The 21,983-nt window shown below is 40.3% G+C and overlaps 1 protein-coding gene and 1 pseudogene across 2 annotated transcripts in view; one reads left to right on the top strand and one right to left on the bottom strand.

Moving 5' to 3' along the window:
* Positions 1-889: 889 nt before the first annotated feature.
* On the bottom strand, positions 890-1,048 carry LOC119874105 (annotated as a pseudogene).
* Positions 1,049-8,112: 7,064 nt separating this feature from the next.
* The window catches only part of CDC23 (cell division cycle 23), a 17,364-nt gene continuing 3,493 nt past the window's right edge, over positions 8,113-21,983 (top strand). Inside the window, exons 1-9 of one of the 2 annotated variants that reach the window (XM_038552289.1) lie at positions 8,113-8,305; positions 8,388-8,460; positions 10,286-10,423; positions 12,400-12,442; positions 13,707-13,812; positions 13,919-14,051; positions 15,596-15,773; positions 15,860-15,957; positions 16,106-16,187. In XM_038552289.1, coding sequence (XP_038408217.1) covers positions 8,145-8,305; positions 8,388-8,460; positions 10,286-10,423; positions 12,400-12,442; positions 13,707-13,812; positions 13,919-14,051; positions 15,596-15,773; positions 15,860-15,957; positions 16,106-16,187 — 1,012 coding nt within the window. In that variant the 5' untranslated portion in view covers positions 8,113-8,144. The remainder of the gene's footprint in view (positions 8,306-8,387; positions 8,461-10,285; positions 10,424-12,399; positions 12,443-13,706; positions 13,813-13,918; positions 14,052-15,595; positions 15,774-15,859; positions 15,958-16,105; positions 16,188-21,983) is intronic. The other variant, XM_038552290.1, reaches the window with a different exon arrangement.

Raw genomic sequence — 21,983 nt, 5'->3', positions numbered from 1 at the left:
GCGGGGGTGCCTGGGTGGCTCTGTGGTCAGGCGTCTGCCTTCAGCTCAGGTCATGATCCCAGCAGCCTGGGAAGGAGCTCCACATCAGGCTTCCTACCCAGCAGGGGGTCGGTCTGCTTCTCTCTCTTCCCCTTCCCCTGCTCATGCTTTCTGGTGCACGTGCACTCCCTCTCTGAAATAAATAAATAAAAATTTAAAAATATTTAAAAACCTAGACCTGGGGTTGGAGATGGGCAGTATATAGTCAGTAAAGCACCCCTCACTGTCACTGCTTACCATGTGGGCTTACCTCTGTCTTCACACCCTCTTACATTGCCCTTTCCTTGCTTAGATCCTCGTACATACACGGTTCATTTTTAGCTCCAGGCCTTCAAACTGGTATCTTTGCTGCCTGGATGCTCTTCTCCCACTTTCTCACAGACTGACACCCACTTATTTTCAAGGTCTCAGCTTGAATCTGAGGAAGCCACCCCCAACCCACTCCCCACCCCCAGACCAGGATAGGGCTTTGAACTGATTTTCTCTGTCTGGGTAACAAACCACCCTCAGCCATATATGTGCTTTGTGCTTCTGACTGGGCTCAGTCTTGCTGGGGATGAGCTGCTTATCAGTTGTTGGGCTGACTGGATGCCTCACTCATATGTCAGGAGTCTCAGCCAGAATGATGGGAACAGTTGGAACAGCTGGAGTGTCTGGGATGGCTAGGAGGCTACCCTGGGGTTTCCCCTGGGTCTTCAGGCAATAAGACCATGGCTGTAGAAGCTACAAGGCTCCTGGAGACAAAGACTCAGAGGTCACCTAACAGAGTCACTTCCACTGCATTCTGTTGGTTAAAGAAACTCATAAGACCAGCACAAATTTAAGGGCAGGGAGATAGTGTGACCTCTTGATGCAAAATCATATTGCAAAAGGGCACACACCCAGCGAAGCCAACACGGACAGCTCTGTGAGCTTTACTTTCACCACTCTTACCAAAACTGTTATCAATCAGCAATAATCGCGCCTTGGATAAACCTCATTGGCTACGATACTGCCACTACACAAAGCTCCCAAACTATTATTATATAATTCCTTCTATGCTTGTTTATAGTTTTTATCCCCCACTAGACAACATCCATGTATGTGGGGATTGACTGTCTCATTCATCAGTCTATTCCCAGAGCTTGGCACACAGTGAGAGCTAACGAATTGTTGTAAACGAACATGTGGATGGATGAACGAATGAAAAAATGAAAGATAAGATTCTTGGAGTTCCAAAGTTGCACCATAAATCCTAGGTTTAGATCTCAATTCTATCACTTCTTAGGTGTTGGATTTTTTTTTTTTTTAAGATTTTATTTATATATTCATGAGAGACAGAGAGAGAGAGAGGCAGAGACATAGCATAGCAGGGAACCTGCAGGGGAGCCCGATCCAGGACTTGATCCTGGGACCCTGGGATCACGACCTGAGTCAAAGGCAGACACTCAACTGCTGAGCCACCCAGGTGCCCACTTCCTACGTGTTTGACCTTATGCAAGTTGCTTAATCTCTCTGAGCCTCAGGTGTTTGTTTTTTTAAATCTTTAAAGTAGGGATAAGAAAAAAAATCCCATGTCACAGTCAACTCCACATTCATTCTCCCCACCTCCTTTTCTCTGAGACCCTCTTAGCTCTTTTTACTCATAAAGTGAGGACTGCTAGTCCCTTTATTTTAAGGGCCTTCCCACACCTCGAAAGCATTGGAAACTGGGTTTTCAGGGCATAGTACATTCCCCAAAGATTACCAGGAGTCCATTCTATATGAACCACTGTCCAAACACCACTACTGGCTGTGAACCAGTGGTTCTCAACTAGGAATGATTTGGGCCCCTGCGTGCCCAGGTCATTTGGCAATGTTTGTGACAGTTTGGATTGTCACAGCTGGAGGTAGGGGCGTGCTACTAGCATCTGGTGAGTGAAAGCCATAGACACTAAATATCTCACAGTATACAAGACAGCCCTCCCCCAGCTCCAGCAGAGTTATCTGGCCCATAATGTTGATAGGGCCAAACTGGGCTGGAACTGACTGTTCTTTCAGTCCTCACCCAGTTTATTATTATTATTATTATTATTATTATTAAAGATTTTATTTATTTATTCATGAGAGATACAGAGAGAGAGAGGCAGAGGGAGAAGCAGGCTCCATGCAGGGAGCCCAATGTGGACTCGGGTCTCTGGGATCACACCCTGGACTGAAGGCGGCGCTAAGCCGCTGAGCTACCCAGGCATCTCCAATCCTCATCAGGTTTAGATATAATCAATTATTGGCAGTAGTCATTCCCTGGCCCTGCTCTAGCCTCTGGTGTCTGGCGATGGCCACAGTCCTCCTATCCCTGGACCACGCAACTTTGAACAACAGCTTTTCTGCATGAGCAGTTTGAAGAGAGTGTAGGGAGGAAATGGCTCCATCTGTTGGCCAGAGCCCACATCACAACAGGGCAGGCACTAGATTTTTCCAGGCGAGGCCTCAGGTGTGCCTTCACCAGGGCACACACTCCAAAGCAGGGGGAGAGCTGTAAGTGGGACAGCATGTGAGTAGATGAAGATGTTACTGAAGCTGTCTTACGTGACAAGCGTGGGATTATTGTATTTAGGGTTTCAACGTGTTTAGCAACTTCTTATTCTTCTTGGATTTTTTTTTTTTTTTAAAGATCTTATTTATTTATTCGTGAGAGACACACAGAGAGAGGCAGAAACATAGGCAGAGGGAGAAGCAGGCTTCATGCAGGGAGCCCGATGTGGGACTGGATCCTGGGACTCTGGGACCATGCCCTAAGCGAAAGGCAGAACCTCAACTGCTGAACCACTCAGGTTTCCTTCTTCTTCTAATTCTTAATTGTGAAACATATGTTGATATCACATATAGTACATAAGTGTGCTTGTACACGGCATACAGTATATAAGTACAGTTTAAAGAATAATATTAAAAGAAACACCCATGGGGGCACCTGGGTGGCTCAGTGGTTGTGTGTCTCCCTTTGGCTCAGGTAGTGATCCTGGGGTCTTGGGATCAAGTCTTGCATCGGGCTCTCCACAGGGAGCCTGCTTCTCCCTCTGCCTGTATCTCTGCCTCTCTCTCTGTGTCTCTCATGAATAAATAAATAAATAAATAAATAAAATATTTTTAAAAAATAAAAAAAGAGGTCTACTCCACAGGATTTGATAAAATAACTTTTGAAAATGATTTGTAAATGGTAAACCATGCAAATAAGATGAATTTATTTTGAGGGTGCCTGGGTGACTCAGTGGGTTGAGCATCTGACTCTTGGTTTCTGCTCAGGTCATGTTCTTAGCATATTGATATGGGGCTCCACGTTGGGCTCTCAGCATGGAGTCAGCTTCATATTCTCTCCCCTTCTGCTTTTCCCTCCAATCTGTTTTAAATAAATAAATAAAATCCTTAAAAAAAAAGTGGAAGGGTGCCTGGTTGGCTATTTGGCTGAGCATCCAAGTCTTGGTTTGGGTTCAGGTCATGACCTCAGAGTCTGTGGGATCAACCCCAAGGCCAAGGCGGGCTCTGTGCTCAGCTGCTCAGCATGGAGCTGGCTTGTCCCTCTCCCTCGGCCCCTCCCTCTGCTTACACACACTATCTCTCTCTCTCTCTCTCTCTCTTGCTCTCTCACTCCAAGTAACTAAATAAAATCTTTTTTTTTTTAAAACATTTTTTTTTATATTTTTTTAATTTATTTATGATAGGCACACAGTGAGAGAGAGAGAGGCAGAGACACAGGCAGAGGGAGAAGCAGGCTCCATGCACCGGGAGCCCGATGTGGGATTCGATCCCAGGTCTCCAGGATCGCGCCCTGGGTCAAAGGCAGGCGCCAAACCGCTGCGCCACCCAGGGATCCCTAAATAAAATCTTTAAAAGAAAAAAGGAACAGTTTTGAGTCTTGACTAAATGAAAGGAATGTGAGCTGGCTCCTGGTGGTCAGATGAACATGAAACAGTTTCTTACTCAGTTGAACACTGGAAGCTCTGAGGCGCTTTTGACTATTGTAGTGTTTTATTCTGAGTCATATATACATTAAAAACGTACCCACAATGGATAATAGTTAAAGCATAAGCCACCTTGATGTTGAAATACTAGTTAATGAGCTTACACATGATAGCTCTGCAAATGTGCCCTTAAGGTACTCTTCAACATTGCTGTGAATTGCATTCATCTAATAAAAAATCTTATCTAGCACATCAAGCAATTTCTGGGTTTTCAGAAAGCAACATTACAAAGAGACAATACAGTGAGGGTCTGGGAGGTAGGGATAATGGGAAGTGGTTGCTAACAGATATGGGGTTTCCTGTTGGGGTGATGAAAATGTTCTGGAATCAGATAGTAGTGATGGTTGCACAACTATGTAAATAGATTTTTTTTTTTAATTAATTAATTTATTTTTTTTGTAAATAGATTTAAAACCACTGAACTGGGACGTCTGGCTCAGTGGCTGAGTGTTTTTCTTCGGCTCAGGTCATGATCTTGGGGTCTGGGAGCAAGTCCTACATCGGGCTTCTTGCAGGCAACCTGCTTCTCTCTCTGCCTGTGTCTCTGCCTCTCTCTGTGTGTCTCTCATGAATAAATAAATTAAAAACAAAACAAAACAAAACAAAAAACCCTGAACTGTACACATTAAATGGGTAAACCATGTGGCATATGGATTTTATCTCAATAAAGCTGTTATTTTTCAAAGTCATTTGAATTTTGCATTCTAATCAAGAATATATGTCTATTGGGTTTAGCACCACCTTCAGCCCAGAGTGTAATCCTGGAGTCCTGGGATCAAGTCCCATATTGGGCTCCCGGCATGGAGCCTGCTTCTCCCTCTGCCTGTGTCTCTGCCTCTCTCTCTCTCTCTCTCTCTGTGTGTGTCTCTCATGAATAAATAAATGAAATCTTAAAAAAAATATGATTATCTTCATATGAAAGTAACTTTCCCTAAATCATTGCATAAAATTGACACTTAAAAACAAAAACAAACAAAAAAACAAAACCCACTGTTATTTCAAGGAATCTATCCTGTGGAAATAACCCTAAATATTAAAGAAAGAAACTCTTTGTGCACGATGATGCTCAATGTATCATGGTTTAAAACAATAAGAAATCAGTAATAAGGGACGCCTGGGTGGCTCAGCAATTGAGTGTCTGCCTTTGTTTCAGGGCCTGATCCTGGATTACCAGGATCAATCTAGTCCCACATCGGGCTCCCTGCATGGAGCCTGCTTCCCCTCCCTCTGCCTGTGTCTCTGCCTCTCTCTCTGTCTCTCATGAATAAATAAATAAAATGTTTAGAAAAAAATTTAAAAATAAAATTATGGCTATAAAATTATGATTATAAGATACAAGTCCAACACAGTGACTGGTTATGTAGGTTATGATAAATATACATAGTGGATTACCATGCAACTTTTAAGGATATGATGGGGAAGAATTTTTTTTAAGGTTTTATTTTAATTTATTCTTATTTTTTAATTTTTAAAAATTTTGTTTTGAAGATTGTATTGATTTGAGAGAGAGAAAGAGTGCACAGGAGGGGGTAGAGGGGAAAACAGAGAGGGAGAAGTAGCCCTGAGCAGGGAGCCCTATGTGAGGCTCAATCCCAGGACCTCCAGACCATGACCCCAGCTGAAGGCAAACACCCCACTGACTGAGCCACCCAGACACACCAAAGATTCTATTTTTCAATAATCTCTACACCCAACGTGGAGCTCGATATTACAACTCTGAGATCAAGAGTTGCATGATCTACTGGCTAAGCCAGCCAGGTGCCCTGGGAAGAATATTTATAAATGTGGAGAAAATGCTAATAGTGAATTAGGTGACAAATGTGGGCAAGATATTATGAAGCTATGTACACAGATGGATGACAAAATATAGAATCCAATTATTTCTTTTCTGTAGGAGTTAATATGATAATGTTCTATTTATTCATTTATTTATTTAATAGACTTCATGTTTTGAGTGTGGCTTAGCTTTACAGCAAAATTGAGTGGAAGTTACAGAGATTTCCTATATACTCCCTACCTCACATGCACAGTTTCTCTATTATCAATATTCCCCACCAGAGTGGTGCACAACTAGTGAACCTACAGTGACACATCATTGTCACCTGAAGCATATGGTTTACTTTAGGACTCACTCTTGGTGTTGTCCATGGGTTCAGACAAGCATACAATGAAGGTATTCAGCATTACAGTATCATACAGTGTGTTTTACTGTCCTAAAAATCCTCTGTTATGCCTATTCATCCCTCTCTCCCCCCACCCCTTAGAAACCATTAATCTTTTCCCTATCTCCATTGTTTTGCCTTTTTCAGAATGTTATATAGTTGGAATCATGCAAATGTAGCTTTTTCAGATGACTCCCTTCCACTTAGTAAAATGCTTTCAAGTTTCCTTTGTGTCTTTTCATGCCCTATAGCTCGTTTCTTTTTAGTGCTGAATAATATGCCATTATCTGAATGTATCAGTTTATCCATTCATTCACCTACCAAAGCACATCTTGATTGTTTTCAAGTTTTGGTAATTATGAATAAAGCTGCTATAAACAAGTTTCTGTGTGGATATAAGTTTTCCAATCTCTTGGTTGCACGACTGCTGGATTGTGTAGTAAGTGTACAGTACATTTTGTAAGGAACTGCCCAACTATCTTCCAAAGTGGTTTTATATTTTGCATTCCAGCAGCAATGAATGAGAGTTTTATTGCTCTACATCCTTGCTAGCATTTAGTGTTGTCAGTGTTCTATTTTGGCCACCCTGATATAGGTGTGTAGTGGTGTATTACTCTTTATAGTTACTTTATTCAAGTTTTCCACATTGGCCATACATTATTTTTGTAACAGAAAAAAATGCATTATAAAATAGAAAGCTACAGGGGCGCCTGGGTGGCTCAGTCAGTTAAGGATCTTCCTTCAGCTCAGATCAAGTCCTGCATCTCCTGCTCCTCCTGCTTGTGCTCTCTAATAAGTAAGTAAAATCTTAAAAAACAAAAACAAACAAAAACAAACCATAATACAAAATAATACTTCTAGAACAACTGTGGCTTTAAATAGTTTAAAAAATGTATCACAGTTTAGCTTTTCATTTAGTGGGACAAAAAGACTGGTTCCACTCAAAATGTGTTGTTTGTAGGTAAGTACTTGCCAAAAGCATTTTGAAATCTTCTCTATTTTCTTATTTTTTTAAAAGTTATAATAAATTATAAAACCATACACTATTGTAAAAAATGTGGTATTTTAAAAGGAAAAAGGCAAGAATTCTAAACAAGTCATGAAAGCATTATTTGACTATCTATAAAGCCATAAACAATTACATTTCATCCTACATACTCAGTATATATACACATAGGTATGATATAATGTGATTTTAAAAAGATTTTATTTATTTATTCATGAGAGACAGAGAAAGAGAGACAGAGAGAGAAAGGCAGAGACACAGGCAGAGGGAGAAGCAGGCTCCGTGCAGGGAGCCCGATGCGGGACTCCTGGGCCGAAGGCAGGCGCCCAACCGCTGAGCCACCCAGGGATCCCCCAAAGAGCTACTTTAAAGGTTAAACTAGACTATACTTGTAAAAGTACAGAACCTGTTACAGGGTAAAGCCTCAAAAAATGTTAACTATCCTTACGCCTCTGGGGCGGATGAAGAGGATTGATTCTCCACCTATGGCCATACATCCTCTTACTCAAAGAAAAATCCAGAGGATAAAGGGCAACCTTGCTAGACACACATCATTTCCTCGTCCAGGAGCACAGAATCCGCCACAGACCCACCACATCACCACTAAGATGCAGGGCACTCTCCCTTGCACCCTTTCTGTCCCTATTCCCAGTCGCGTTCCCCAGCCCACCTATTCCAGTCACTCTTCCCTCTTTGCCCCGCCCAGAGACGTAGACTTTTTTTTTTTTTTTTTCTTCTCCCTCCATCCTTTCTAGTTCTAACTTTCCCGCCCCGGTAGCTCTTGACCAATCAGAGATGGAATTGTCTTATCTTTCCCCACCTCTTGGTGACGTTACGAGGAATAATACCTCTTATTGGGTATCCTAGAGCAGAAGCCTACCAATAACCGGCAGACTTTTTTGGTGCCGACGGACCGCTAGTAATATCGCTGCTGATTGGCTGGAGTGGCGAGACGGGAAAATGGCTGCGAGTCCGTCTGTAGTCCCGGTGGCTGTGACTGCTGCGGTGGTGCCGGTCTTGTCATCGAGCAGCGATTTCTCAAATTTGCGAGAAATTAAGAAGCAGCTGCTACTCATCGCAGGCCTTACGCGGGAGCGGGGCCTACTGCATAGTAGCAAATGGTGAGATGTCGGGGTCGGAAGGGGCTGGGCTTGGATCCTTGGCCTTTGGGGCTCTGGAGCTAATACAGTTTGGGTGTTCCAGGTCCGCGGAGTTGGCCTTTTCCCTCCCCGCCTTGCCTCTGGCGGAGCTGCAGCCACCGCCGCCTATTACAGAGGTGAGGACTCCCGTCACTGCGAGCGCAGCGCCCCTCCGCAACCCCGAAGGGTTACCGAGTGTCCCGTCGCTGGATGGGAGAGCATCCTGCTTGGCAGGAATGTTTGTGGAGGGAATTCAAGTATTCAAGGAGCTGAGTGTTCTAAGCGATTTTGTGTGGTTTTGTTGATCTTTGTAAAGATTTGGTGGTGCTTTACTTAAGCTGGAGAGAATTAGTAAATAACCCTTGCTTAAGATTTCAGCCTTTTGAGGTTTCGTAGCCCAGCCCCGACAATGTTCTCAACGAGGAGAAGAATCAGAGGTTTTAACAACAGTGCGAAACTGGCTTTGATTCACGTAGCTCTGGGTTCAAATCTCAGCTACACTAGTGACTTTTGGCAACTTACATAACATCTTCAGCCACAGTTTTTTCATCTGTGAAATGCAGATAATAATAGTATCTACTTTAAGGGGATATTGAGAAAAGCAAATGAGATAATGAATATATTTTACGTATGATCTATAGAGCAGGCATTTTTATATAGTCTGTGTAGTCTGAATGATTTTCATCATAATCCATTGTTTTTCCTGAAGATGCCATTTCTTGACACCCCCCCCCCCCAAAACGCATACACTAAAAGACTGAATATTTACTACCCCAAAAGGTATAATGCACATGTGGGCGGGGGTGGGGTGGGGAGTGGTATAAGAAGATGATGAGTGAATGTGAAAAAGGCCACTAGACTCCTAAGCTGAATGGACACATTTAAGACTTGTTACTCCAATGAAGAAAACACTGAATACGTTTTGGTTCCAGTTTTGTTCTGGTAATAATTGGGGCAAGAAAGAAGAGGAGAATGAAGTTATTAAAGTTTTAATCAACTTACCCCTAGAATTTGGGGGGATTGTATGCTTTTTAAACTTAAATGTGCATCATTTATTTACATAAAGAAGTATGTCTGTGTCTTATGCTTTTTGCAATACTAACATGTCACAACCTTTTGAAGTATAAAAAATAAAAGTAATTGGACAGTTTATTGCATTTTTTGTACATATTTGAAAACCTAGAAGAGGAAGCAAATGTCTTATATTAATGCTAGACATTCTCCATGATTTTTCTACTTTTTCCTCATCAGATTTCTACTACTTGCTCCATTTTACTGATGAAGAAATGAATTCTCAGAGAAACTAAGTAACTTCCCTGCTAATGTCATGAAACTAGGAAATCAAGGAAATAGAATTTGAATCCAGGTTCCTAACACTAAAGCCTATGCAACTTCCCACTGCATTTAAAGAAATAATACACGTTTCTGAGTGTCCTGGTTTGTTTATTATTTATTTATTTATTTATTTATTTATTTATTTATTTATTTTAAATATTTAATTTATATATTCATAAGGGACACAGAGAGAGAGGCAGAGACATAGGCAGAGGAAGAAGCAGGCTCCCTGCGAGGAGCCTAATGTGAGACTCCATCCCAGGATCCCCAGATCACATGACCTGAGCCAAAGGCAGATGCTCAACCACTGAGCCACCCAGGCATCCCATCTTGGTTTAGTTTTTTAAGTTTTATTTTTTTCCCCAACTTTTTATTTTGAAAAGAAGTTCCATGACCTTAGTTTGTAATAAAATAATATACAATAGTAACTTACATATATATGTAAGTATATGTAAATCTTTTTTTTTTGTATATGTAAATCTGTATATGTGTACACATATATATGCTAGGTTTTTGGGAGAGAGAAAATACTATTGCTTACATCTTGAAATTAATGAATATGCTTCTTGAAAATGATTTTCTGTTGTCTTATTCTGTAACACTTACATAAACTTGTGTCTCTTCTAGGAGGATGCCCAGGATATGGATGCTTACACCCTGGCCAAAGCCTACTTTGATGTTAAAGAATATGATCGAGCAGCACATTTCCTGCATGGCTGCAATAGCAAGAAAGCCTATTTCCTATACATGTATTCCAGATATCTGGTGAGGGCGATTTTAAGATGTCATTCTGCTTTTATTGAAGCATCCATATTTAATACCAAGAGGAATACATTTAACAAGTAGTCTACTTGTTAACTGTACTTTATAAATACTTAACAGTAATAAAGAAGGTATCATAAAGTTAAAAAGTGACAGTATAAAAGAAAATACTAAAAATATTGATAGGGGTGCCTGGCTGGTTCAGTCAGTGGAACATGTGACTTTTGATGTCAGGGTCATGAGTTTGAGCCCTGCTTTGGGTATCGTGATTACTTAAAAAAATAAAATCTTTTTTTTTTTTTTTTTTTTTTTACGATAGTCACAGAGAGAGAGAGAGAGAGAGAGAGAGAGAGAGAGAGAGAGGCAGGGACACAGGCAGAGAGAGAAGCAGGCTCCATGCACAGGGAGCCCGACGTGGGATTCGATCCCGGGTCTCCAGGATCGCGCCCTGAGCCAAAGGCAGGCGCCAAACCGCTGCGCCACCCAGGGATCCCAAAAAATAAAATCTTTAAACAAAATTGACACTACATATTTTTTCTTTTTAAACAAAATGTTTCTTTCCTTTTTTTTTTTTTTTTTCCTTTTTTTAAAAGATTTTATTTATTTGAAAGAGAAAGAGAGAGAGAGCAGTAGTGGAGGAGGGTCAGAGAGAGGAGTCGACTCCCTACTGAGCAGGGAGCCAGACGTTGGGCTCAATATCGGGACTTTGGGATCATGATCTGAGCCAAAGGCAAATGCTTAACTGACTGAACCACCCAAGTGCCTTGACAATATGTATTTTTTTTGTTTTATTTATAACTCACAACCCCAAACTCACACGTCATGTGTTCTTCCAACCGAGCCAGCCATGTGCCCCAATATTACTCATTATTGACAAAGGTGTGAGGCAATAGACTCCTTATTTTAGTAGTAAAAGTTTGTAAAGATGTTTTGGTAGTCAGTTTTGTCATATTATGTCCATTTGAAATACTATGACCAGACAATTCTACTTAAAGAAACTTAACTTGTCCAGTAGAAATACCTCAATATATGTACAAGGATATATGAACAGGGATGTTTATTAAAGTATTTTTTATAATAGCCATAAAATGCCAGTAACCTAAATAGTCATTGTTAATTCTTGCATAAAGTATTCTTTGCTATGATGTTGCAAATGATGATTTTTCATGCCAGTGTTCTCCCCACATTTACTACTTGCTACTTGGCGTTCTACTCTGCATGAGCTTTCCCTCCCCTTCTCCATTTATTTGTTTAATATCATTATGAACTAGAAGATTCCTGTATTTTTGTTTATAATTTAGTACTGTACTTAATTGTTTTGGTTCTCAAAATATTCCAGATTTGAACAGTGGGGTACTGTTGTTTAAAAGTAGTGACCCTGGGGCACACGGGTGGTGCAGTTGATTGAGGCTCTGACTCCCAGTTTCCACTCTGGTTTGATCTCAGGATGATGAGATCCCCTCCCCAATGGCAGGCTCTGCACTTAGCGAGGAGTATGCTTGGGACTCTCTTTCCCTCGGTTCCTCTCCCCCTACTCTTTCTCTGACTTTCTCTCCCTCTCTCTCTAAAATAAGTAAATCTTTAAAAAAATAAAAAAATAAGAGTAGTGATTAGTAGTAATTGCCATTTTGGTTGGACTTAGGCCTGTTAGCTGGAATCAGGTTGCTAGTTTTATTATTTATTTATTTATTTATTTATTTATAAATTTTTATTTATTTATGATAGTCACACACACAGAGAGAGAGAGAGAGAGAGAGAGAGAGGCAGAGACACAGGCAGAGGGAGAAGCAGGCTCCATGCACCGGGAGCCCGACGTGGGATTCGATCCTGGGTCTTCAGGATCGCGCCCTGGGCCAAAGGCAGGCGCCAAACCGCTGCGCCACCCAGGGATTCCAGGTTGCTAGTTTTAGAATGAGTTTAAAAATAAACAGAAAAGACCTTTATGTTGATTTTCTCTTTTTCTCTTTTATATTTCTCAGTCTGGAGAAAAGAAGAAGGATGATGAAACAGTTGATAGCCTAGGTATGAATTTCTTTCCCTTACCTCTTGGATTAAAGTAGGGGTTGCACACTTAAATGCCTATCTGAGCCAGACAGGTAATAGAAACTTGTGAAGTGGACCTAGGAGGACTGTTGCAGATTGGGGAGCACAACTTCCTGCTTGTTACATACCTCCGGCTGAGGACTGCCTTGAGGAAATGCAGGCCTAGTGTTGTCAAGGCTTTCTTCCCTCAGCTCTACCTACCCCATTCTTTGGAACCTGAAGCTGGAAATTCAGGTTTTTAGTTGAAGCTTTGATTTTTATTTTTTATTTTTTATTTTTATTTTTTTTTTTTTGAAGCTTTGATTTTTAAACATTGATAACTATTTCAAGTTTTTATTTTTTATTTTTTTTTTAAATCTTTTTTTTTTTTTTAATTTTTATTTATTTATGATAGTCACAGAGAGAGAGAGAGGCAGAGACACAGGCAGAGGAAGAAGCAGGCTCCATGCACGGGGAGCCCGATGTGGGATTCGATCCCGGGTCTCCAGGATCGCGCCCTGGGCCAAAGGCAGGCGCCAAACCGCTGCGCCACCCAGGGATCCCTATTTCAAGTTTTTATTTTTTTTATTTTTTTATTTTTTTATTTTTATTTTTTTTTAAATTTTTTTATTTATTTATGATAGTCACACAGAGAGAGGCAGAGACATAGGCAGAGGGAGAAGCAGGCTCCATGCACCGGGAGCCCGATGTGGGATTCGATCCCGGGTCTCCAGGATCACGCCCTGGGCCAAAGGCAGGCGCTAAACCGCTGCGCCACCCAGGGATCCCCCTATTTCAAGTTTTTAAAAACCTCTGTGGGCCTGGGGTATCTAGGTTGCTCAGTCGGTTGGGCATCTGACTCTTGATTTTGGCTTGGGTCATGATTTCAGGGTCATGAAGTTGAGCCCTACTTATAAGCTGTACGCTCAGCTAAGAGTCTGCTTGAGATTCTCTCTCTTTCCCTCTTCCTTCCTCCCCTGCTTGCACTCTTTCTCTCTCTCAGTCTAAAATAAATAAATAAATCTTTAAAAAAAAAAAAAAAAAAAAACGAAAACCCTCTGGGACTAACAAAATATGACTGCAGACCAGTTATCGGGTGTAATTTCTGGGACAAAGTAAATGGATTGTGTTAAGGTGTTATTGGCCACTTCTGAGTATTTGCTGGAGGTTCCAGGTATAACTTTGGTTGATGCCAAAGGGAATGTCTAGGCCTATGAAATGAACGTTGTTAGTCTTTTCTTAGATCTGAGATTTTGTTTCCCAGGTCCCCTGGAGAAAGGACAAGTAAAAAATGAGGCACTTAGAGAACTGAGAGTGGAGCTCAGCAAAAAACACCAGGCTCGGGAACTTGATGGATTTGGCCTTTATCTGTAAGCATTAGAGTAATTTGGATTTTTCTATAAAATTTTCATCTAAATAGACGGGAAGGTGTTATGAAACATTAACTTCTCCTGTGATTGTTCCTTTCCTTCTTAGATATGGTGTGGTGCTTCGAAAACTGGACCTGGTGAAAGAGGCCATTGATGTGTTTGTGGAGGCTACTCATGTTTTGCCTTTGCATTGGGGAGCCTGGCTAGAACTCTGTAACTTGATTACAGACAAAGAGATGGTAAATTGAGAAATTTATGTGAAAGATCCTCTGCTCCAAGTCTTATGTAATTCTGTAATGGGATGGGAGGAGAGAGGTTTGCTAAACCTTTGCTTGTAGCTAGGTCTTTACTCCTTCTCTAATGTCTTCCACTGTGGGAATTTCAGTCTTCATTCGAAAGACCCATGTCTGGCTCTTGTCTGGAAGTTGCTGTTGGATTTGTGTGTAGTTATATTAGAGTATCTTCTCTTTATTTAATGTTTCACATTCAAGTTTTACTGTAACTTGTTGTATAGGCTATATGTTAGTATATTTTGTTTCCTCATTCCAAAGATGCCATAGGAAAGGTTTCTCTGATACCACGGATTGTGTTAACATTTTTAAGGTCTCTTCTGGGCTGTCCTAGGACTCTGTGGAGATTTATAGATTTGTCAATTAATGCAATAATATATATGAAATAGCTTTATAAAATTTAGTCATTTTATTAGTCATTGTTAGAGGACATTGTCTATTGAGTTTATTTTGCCATACTTCAGTAGTTAATGGAATTGATAATAAAGCTTCATTGTTGGTTTTAAATAGCCAAAAGCTGGTTGATTTCCCCCAGTAATGATATATGCTGCTAAATCTGTGTCTGAAATCTTATCTTAGTTTACTCCTATTTGTTATCTCTAAATGCCTACTAAACTTTCATTGAATGTTTTTATCTCTGAACTCTAAATATGCAAAACCAAGTTTCTGATCTTGCCTGTCGAATTCTTTCTTCCTCCCAGCTTAAGAGGCGCTCTTGATAGCATCACTGTTTCTCAAGACACCAGGATACCTCATAGTCATATTTGTTCTCGGTCTCTTAATCTCCTTTTATTATCAGTTGCCAGACCTCGCCATGGTTTTCTTCTTGTACGCATCTCTTTCTCTTGGTTTTCTTTGCTTTCATCTTGGTTTTCATCTTGGATTTGGATTACTTGTAATTAATACCTACTTTTCTATCTAGCTTTTCCATTTGTACACTCCCATTCCCAAGCTTTCATGTATACTGTTTTCAAACTTACCCTTAAAACACCCATGTCATCGTGTCATTCTCTTGCTAAATATTGTAGTGGCTTCCTATCACATCCCACTTCCTGTTGCACCATAGGACCTGCCCTACCAGTTTACTCTTATTTTTGCACTACTTTTGAGCACATAGCCTCCCCTTCAAACTAAGCTAGTTTCTTCACCCTATTCATACACACTCATCAGGATTGTTTTGCCTCTTTATGTTGTTGCCCTGCCTAGAATGTTGTCTTTTCTTCTTATCCTCTCTCTTCTTTTCAAGTTCTATTCATCCTCTAAGACTCACTTGAAATCCTAGCTTTTCTTTGAAGTCTTCCTCAACTAGATCATTCCTCCCAGTTGTGCTTGTGAGTCCTATTCACTTAATTAAATTACCCTGTGTTCATTTTTAGATGATCTCATAATGTTTTGGTGATAAGTTTCTTTTGACATTAAAGATAGTTCCTTGATGTTCATTTGGGAGAGAGGTCAAAGTATATTAAGTCTGTCCCTCTCTCTCCTGCTGCCAGCTGAAGTTCCTGTCTTTGCCAGACACCTGGATGAAAGAGTTTTTTCTGGCTCATATATACACAGAGTTGCAGTTGATAGAGGAGGCTCTGCAAAAGTATCAGAATCTCATTGATGTGGGCTTCTCTAAGAGCTCATATATTGTTTCCCAAATTGCAGTTGCCTATCACAATATCAGAGGTGAGTGAATAAGGACAATGAAATACCATCAAATCCTAAAGGTAGCACTATGTTGTTTTCTAACCTTTCTTATCTTCTTTCTACAGATATTGACAAAGCCCTTTCTATTTTTAATGAGCTGAGGAAACAAGATCCTTACAGGATTGAAAATATGGACACATTCTCCAACCTTCTATATGTCAGGGTGAGCTGCTTCCTTTGCTTGGACTTGACCAAGCTCTTTTGTGCTTAAATCTCCTGGGTTGGATTGTCACTGAGTTGCATTAGCTATGAGAAAAATTATTTAGAGGGTTCCTCATTCATGCTTAGATTGTCTTTCTCTTTTCTTTCAGAGCATGAAATCTGAGTTGAGTTATCTGGCTCACAACCTCTGTGAGATAGATAAGTATCGTGTAGAGACATGCTGTGTAATTGGTAAGAGTCACTACTTTTTTCTTTAAAGATTTATTTTTATTGGGTCCCCTCCCTCTTCAGGACCTTTGTACTATCAATAAACTTTGCTGCCCACAAAAAAAAAAGAAAGAAAAGGAAAAAAAGATTTATTTTTATTGTAAGTAATGCAAGTGCAAAAATAACGGCAGTATAAAAGCATCAAGGATAACAAAATTATATACTATAGAATGTAAAAATCTGGGTATAATCCTACCCCTGAGATTGGTGAGCATGACTCTAGGATATTTTTCTTGCTTTTTTTTTTTTTTTTTAATTTTATTTGTTTATTCATGAGAGACAAAGAAAGAGAGAGGCAGAGACACAGGCAGACGGAGAAGCAGGCTCCATGCAGGGAGCCTGATGTGGAACTCGATCCTGGAACTCCAGGATCATGACTTGAGCCAAAGGCAGACGCTTAACTGCTAAGCCACCCAGGCATCCCTCCAAAAATATCCCTCCAGGATATTTTTCTGTGTGAATACTAAAAATGTGTGTGTGGGTGCATGTGTGTGTATAATTTGCTTGCAAAAAGTGTGCCATTATACACACTGGTTTATAACTTCCTCTTTTTTTTTTTAACTTAACAGTATATCTTTTTCATCTTTTTATTTAGTATATCCAGATTTATATTATTTTTGATGCCTATTTAGCATTTAATTACATTGATCTGCCATCATTTTTTTTTAAAGATTTTATTTATTTGTTCATGAGAGACACAGAGAGAGGGGCAGAGACATAGGCAGAGGGAGAAGCAGGTTCCCTGCAGGGAGCCTGAGATGAGACTCGATCCCAGGACCCTGTGATCATGACTTGAGGCAAAGGCAGACACTCTACCACTGAGCCACCTAGGCACCCAATGTGCCATCATTTTTATGTAATCATATGTCTATTAAGTTGTAGCCACTGTTTGTTAATATATAAAAATAGTTTCAAGAACCATCTTTGTATGTGTACATTTGTTTTTGCATATTTATGCAACTATTTCTTTGCAATATATTCTTAACAGTGAAGGGTGGTTCAAAAGAGTGTATATTTTAACCTTATTATTACTAAAAAGTTTTTTAGAATTTCCAAACCTCTGAAAGGAGATGAGAGTCCCTGTTTCTCTGTGTAAGGGTATTTCATTCTTTGTACTATTGACATTTTTTGGCTGATAATTTTTTTGTGGGGAGCTGTCCTGTCCATTGTAGGGTATTAGCAGTATGCCTCTCCTCTACCCACTAGATGTCAGCAACCCCCTTCCACTAGTTGTGGCAACGAAAAACGTATGCAAATATTGCCAACTCTTGGGGTTAGAATCATCTAGTGGTTGATGAATCATCCATGATCCTATGTGCTCTTTCACACTAGTTGTGACCTGATCACTTGACATAAACACATCAGTGGCCACTTTTGGATAAAAGGAAGCTTGGTTGTTTGTGATTGAAAGCCTAGGTTCCCTGGAAGTGAAAGAGAGATGTCTGTTGCTTGGTGTTTGATGACACCGCATTGAGATCATAAATTCATATCTCTTTAGGTTAGGAAGTTCTTTTTTTTTTTTTTTTTTTTTTTTTTTAGGAAGTTCTTAATAAACTGGTAGAATTTCAGTCCACCAATTCAATATTTCTAGCTCTTGAGGAAGTTGTAGTTCAGTATGGGAAATAAGCCTTAAAAAAAAAATAGGGCCTATTGGAGCATAGGTGAGGGTAAGAATAAATGATATTTTCAGTAAAGTCCATTAAGATGAAGGCAGAGCTCTCTTTTATTCAGAAAACATCTTTTGAGCTTCTGAGTGCCAGGCACTGTGCCATATATTGTAGTACCTATGCTAACTGCCTGCTAAGGACAAGACTAATAAACTAATAACTATAATGCAATGGGTTGAGTGTTAGAATTGATGTAAACCAAAGATACTAAGAGAGTACATAGGAAAGATATCTAATCTAGACTATGATTAGGGAAGTCTTGAGGAGGTGGTGCTTGAAGGCTGGGCAGAAGTGAAAGAGTTCAGTAGGGGAGGTAAAGGATTGACTTGGGAAAGGCATTGCATTGCAGAAGCCCTGAAGTATGAAACAGGCATTGTGCCTAAAGTAGCTGCACATCTGGAAGCATGGTCTGGGAGGTAGGAATGTTCAAAAAGGGGCCAAATCTTGAAGTTTTTTTTTCTTTTCTTTCTTTTTAAAGTTTAAGATTTTATTTATTCATGAGAGACACACAGAGAGAGGCAGAGACATAGAGGGAGAAGCAGACTCCCTGCAGGGAGCCTGATGTGGGACTTGATCCCAGGACACCAGGATCACAACCTGAGCTGAAGGCAGGCTCAACCACTGAGCCACCCAGGTGCCCCTCTTGAAGAGTGTTTTATGCCTTGCTGAACATTATTATTTTGAAGGAAATAGGAGTCTTCTGAAGGATTTTAAACCAGAAAGTTTGGTTTTCATTTTCAGATGATGACTGGAGACAATGTGCTGGGAGGGTTAGAAAAAGACAAAGACTAGAAGCAGGGAGACCAGCTAGGAGACTTTTGCAATAATCCAGTCTAGGGATGATGAGAGCCTACACTAAAGTATTGGCAGGAGGGATGGAGAGAGGCTGTTGGACTTAAAAGATATTTAGGAAATAGGGCAGCCCCCCCCTCCCCCCGGTGGCTTAGCGGTTTAGTGCTGCCTTCAGCCCAGGATGTGATCCTGGAGGCTCCGGGATCAAGTCCCACGTCAGGCTCCCTGCATGGAGCCTGCTTCTCCCTCTGCCTGTGTCTCTGCCTCTCTCTCTCTCTCTCTCTGTCTAATAAATAAATAAAATCTTTAAGAAGATATTTAGGAAATAAAACAAATAGGAAATGCCAACTGGGTAACCGATGAGTAACAGTGTCCTGCGCACGAAGAAAGGAAACAGATCGGGGACATGAGGAATGATCTTTTTTTTTTTTTTTTTTTTTTTAATTTTTATTTATTTTATGATAGTCACAGAGAGAGAGAGAGAGGCAGAGACACAGGCAGAGGGAGAAGCAGGCTCCATGCACTGGTAGCCCGACGTGGGATTCGATCCCGGGTCTCCAGGATCGCGCCCTGGGCCAAAGGCAGGCACTAAACCGCTGCGCCACCCAGGGATCCCTGATTTTTTTTTTTCACCTTAACTTAAAGCCAATTAAAATCAAAGGAGACATATGCTTGAGGAGTAATGATTCAGAAGTTTACTATTTTTTAATCATTTGATGCGAACTTTTTTTTTTTTTTTTTAATGATTCTATTTATTTGAGAGAGAGAGATAGCAAGAGAGCATGAGCAAGGGGGAGAAGGAGAAGCGGACTCCCTGCCGAGCAGGGAGCCTGATGTGTGAGGCTTGATTCCCAGGACCCTGAGATCATGACCTGAGCTAAAGGCACACGCTTAATCAAGTGAGTCATCCAGGTGCCTCTTGAGGTGAACTCCTTAATGAACTGTTTTTTCTTTTCTCACCATTATCTATAAATGCCTAGCACAGTGCCTGACATATGATCAGTAACTGTTGAATTCAACCCACCTACCTTAAAAGTACAAAATAAAGAATATTAGTTTATGACAAGAAATATACTTCAGTTTATACGTTGTAGCCTAAAAATTTAGAGGAATTAAAAGGAGAAAGAAGGATGGAAAGAAAAACTAAGGACTTGAGAGAGAATGAACCCTCTTATGAATAGAGTGGTGGCAGGATTCTCCTGTTAAATCCTTGCTTCTGCTCTTATGATGTGAATTGATTGTTTCCTTCTGTGTCTTTTCTGGAGTCCCAATCCCTGATAGGCAGCACTTTATGTATATATAAAAGAGCATATACTGGGACGCCTGGATGGCTCAGTGGTTGAGCACCTTCGGCTCAGGGTCTGATCCTGGGGTTCTGGGATTGAGTACCATATCAGGCTCCCTGCATGGAACCTGCTTCTCCCTCTGCCTGTGTCTCTGCCTCTCTTTCTGTGCCTCTCATGAATAAATAAATAAATCTTAAAAAAAATAAAAAATAAAAAAATAAATCTTGGTTCTACTACTAACTAGTAGTTAGTTAACTTTGGACCTCACCTGTCTATGCTATAGTTTTCTCATTGGTAAAGGGTTAACAGTAGATCCTTCTCTCAGATAATTGTCACAAGGATTAGATAAATTAATGCCTAGAAAGCATTTATAACAAAGTAGGTTGCCCAGCATGTTGTAACCATTCGTTGTATTTTAGCTCTCCCAAATGAGATTAAAAACAAAAAATCTTTTTATTTTTATTTTTTTATGATAGTCACAGAGAGAGAGAGAGAGAGAGAGGCAGAGACACAGGCAGAGGGAGAAGCAAGCTCCATGCACCGGAAGCCTGATGTGGGATTCGATCCCGGGTCTCCAGGATCGCGCCCTGGGCCAAAGGCAGGCGCTAAACCACTGCGCCACCCAGGGATCCCCAAAAAATCTTATCTATTGATCTTTGTTCAAAACCTGGCCTGTTCTGACTTCTTTAATTTCTCCATTGTCCTCACTCCTTTAGCAGCTAGGGCTTATATAGGGCTATATCCATTTTTCTGGGTGGGGCCTAGTATTTTGGCCTAGAAATGTACCATGTTGATAGATATATAGCTTTCACTCCCTCCCTTTCCCTACTCCCAGCTAATGACCATTTAGTTTATTTTCTCCTTTTTACTATTAGAAACGTTCTGCTTCATAGCTACATTTGAAACAGGATTTATGCGGTTTTTAAATAATTATTGAAGCATAATGTTATATTAGTTTCAGGTATACAGCATAGTGATTTGACAATTCTGTGTAATACTGGACACCATGATAAGTGTAGTCACCATACAAAGTTTTTACAGAATTATTAACTATATTCCCTATGCTGTACTTTGTATTCTGTGACTTATTTATTTTATAACCAGAAATTTGTCCCTTTTATCTATCCAGTCATTCTTTTTTTTTAAAGTAATTTATTCTTTTTCTAAAAATAGCGTTATTGAAAAAAAACAGCTTTATTGAGGTATAATTTATATACCATAAAATTTACCAACTTTAAGTTTACAGTTCAATGATTTTTTGTATAACCATAGTCATAAAACCAGTTTATAATATTCTGGTACCCTTGGAAGTTCCCTTGAGTGTGTTTATTGTCGGCCCCCCTTGCATCCTCCAGCACGCACAGATTTGCCTTCTAACTAACTGTGTTTTGCCTTTTCTAGAAATTTTCACATAAATGGAATTGTGCAATACTTAATCTTATTGTCTGGCTTCTTTCACTTAGCTGTATTTGAGGTTACCTGTGTTGTGGCATGTATCAGTAGTTTTTTTCCTTTATTTTTTATTTTTTTAAAGATTATTTATTTATTTATTTATTCATGATAGACATAGAGAGAGAGAGAGAGAGAGAGAGAGAGAGAGACACAGGCAGAGGGAGAAGCAGGCTCCATGCCGGGAGCCTGACGTGGGACTCGATCCCGGGACTCCAGGAATGCACCCTGGGCCAAAGGCAGGCGCTAAACCACTGAGCCACCCAGGGATCTCCTAGTTCTTTCCTTTTTAATTAATGTTGACTAGTATTACTTTGTTTGGATGTATACATTTTATTTATCCATTTACCAGTTGACATAGACAGATGGCTTCTATACTCTTCCTGCAAATAAAATCTTTTACACAACCTAGAAGCTTTCACTTATTCTTTTCAAGACCACTGCTAATAGACCTTTGATTCTTGTGGGAAAGAGGAGCTCAGGGCTCTGCCTTTTTATCCCTTGAGGTACTTCTTTAGAAACCTAGGAATATAGCTTGAAAACTACCAATCTAAAGCATACTGTGG

This window comes from Canis lupus, chromosome 11 (genome assembly GCF_011100685.1).
Source record: "Canis lupus familiaris isolate Mischka breed German Shepherd chromosome 11, alternate assembly UU_Cfam_GSD_1.0, whole genome shotgun sequence".
Taxonomy (NCBI): Eukaryota; Metazoa; Chordata; class Mammalia; order Carnivora; family Canidae; genus Canis; species Canis lupus.
Note: the sequence above shows the minus strand (reverse complement) of the source record. Positions and strands in the feature narration are given on the sequence as shown.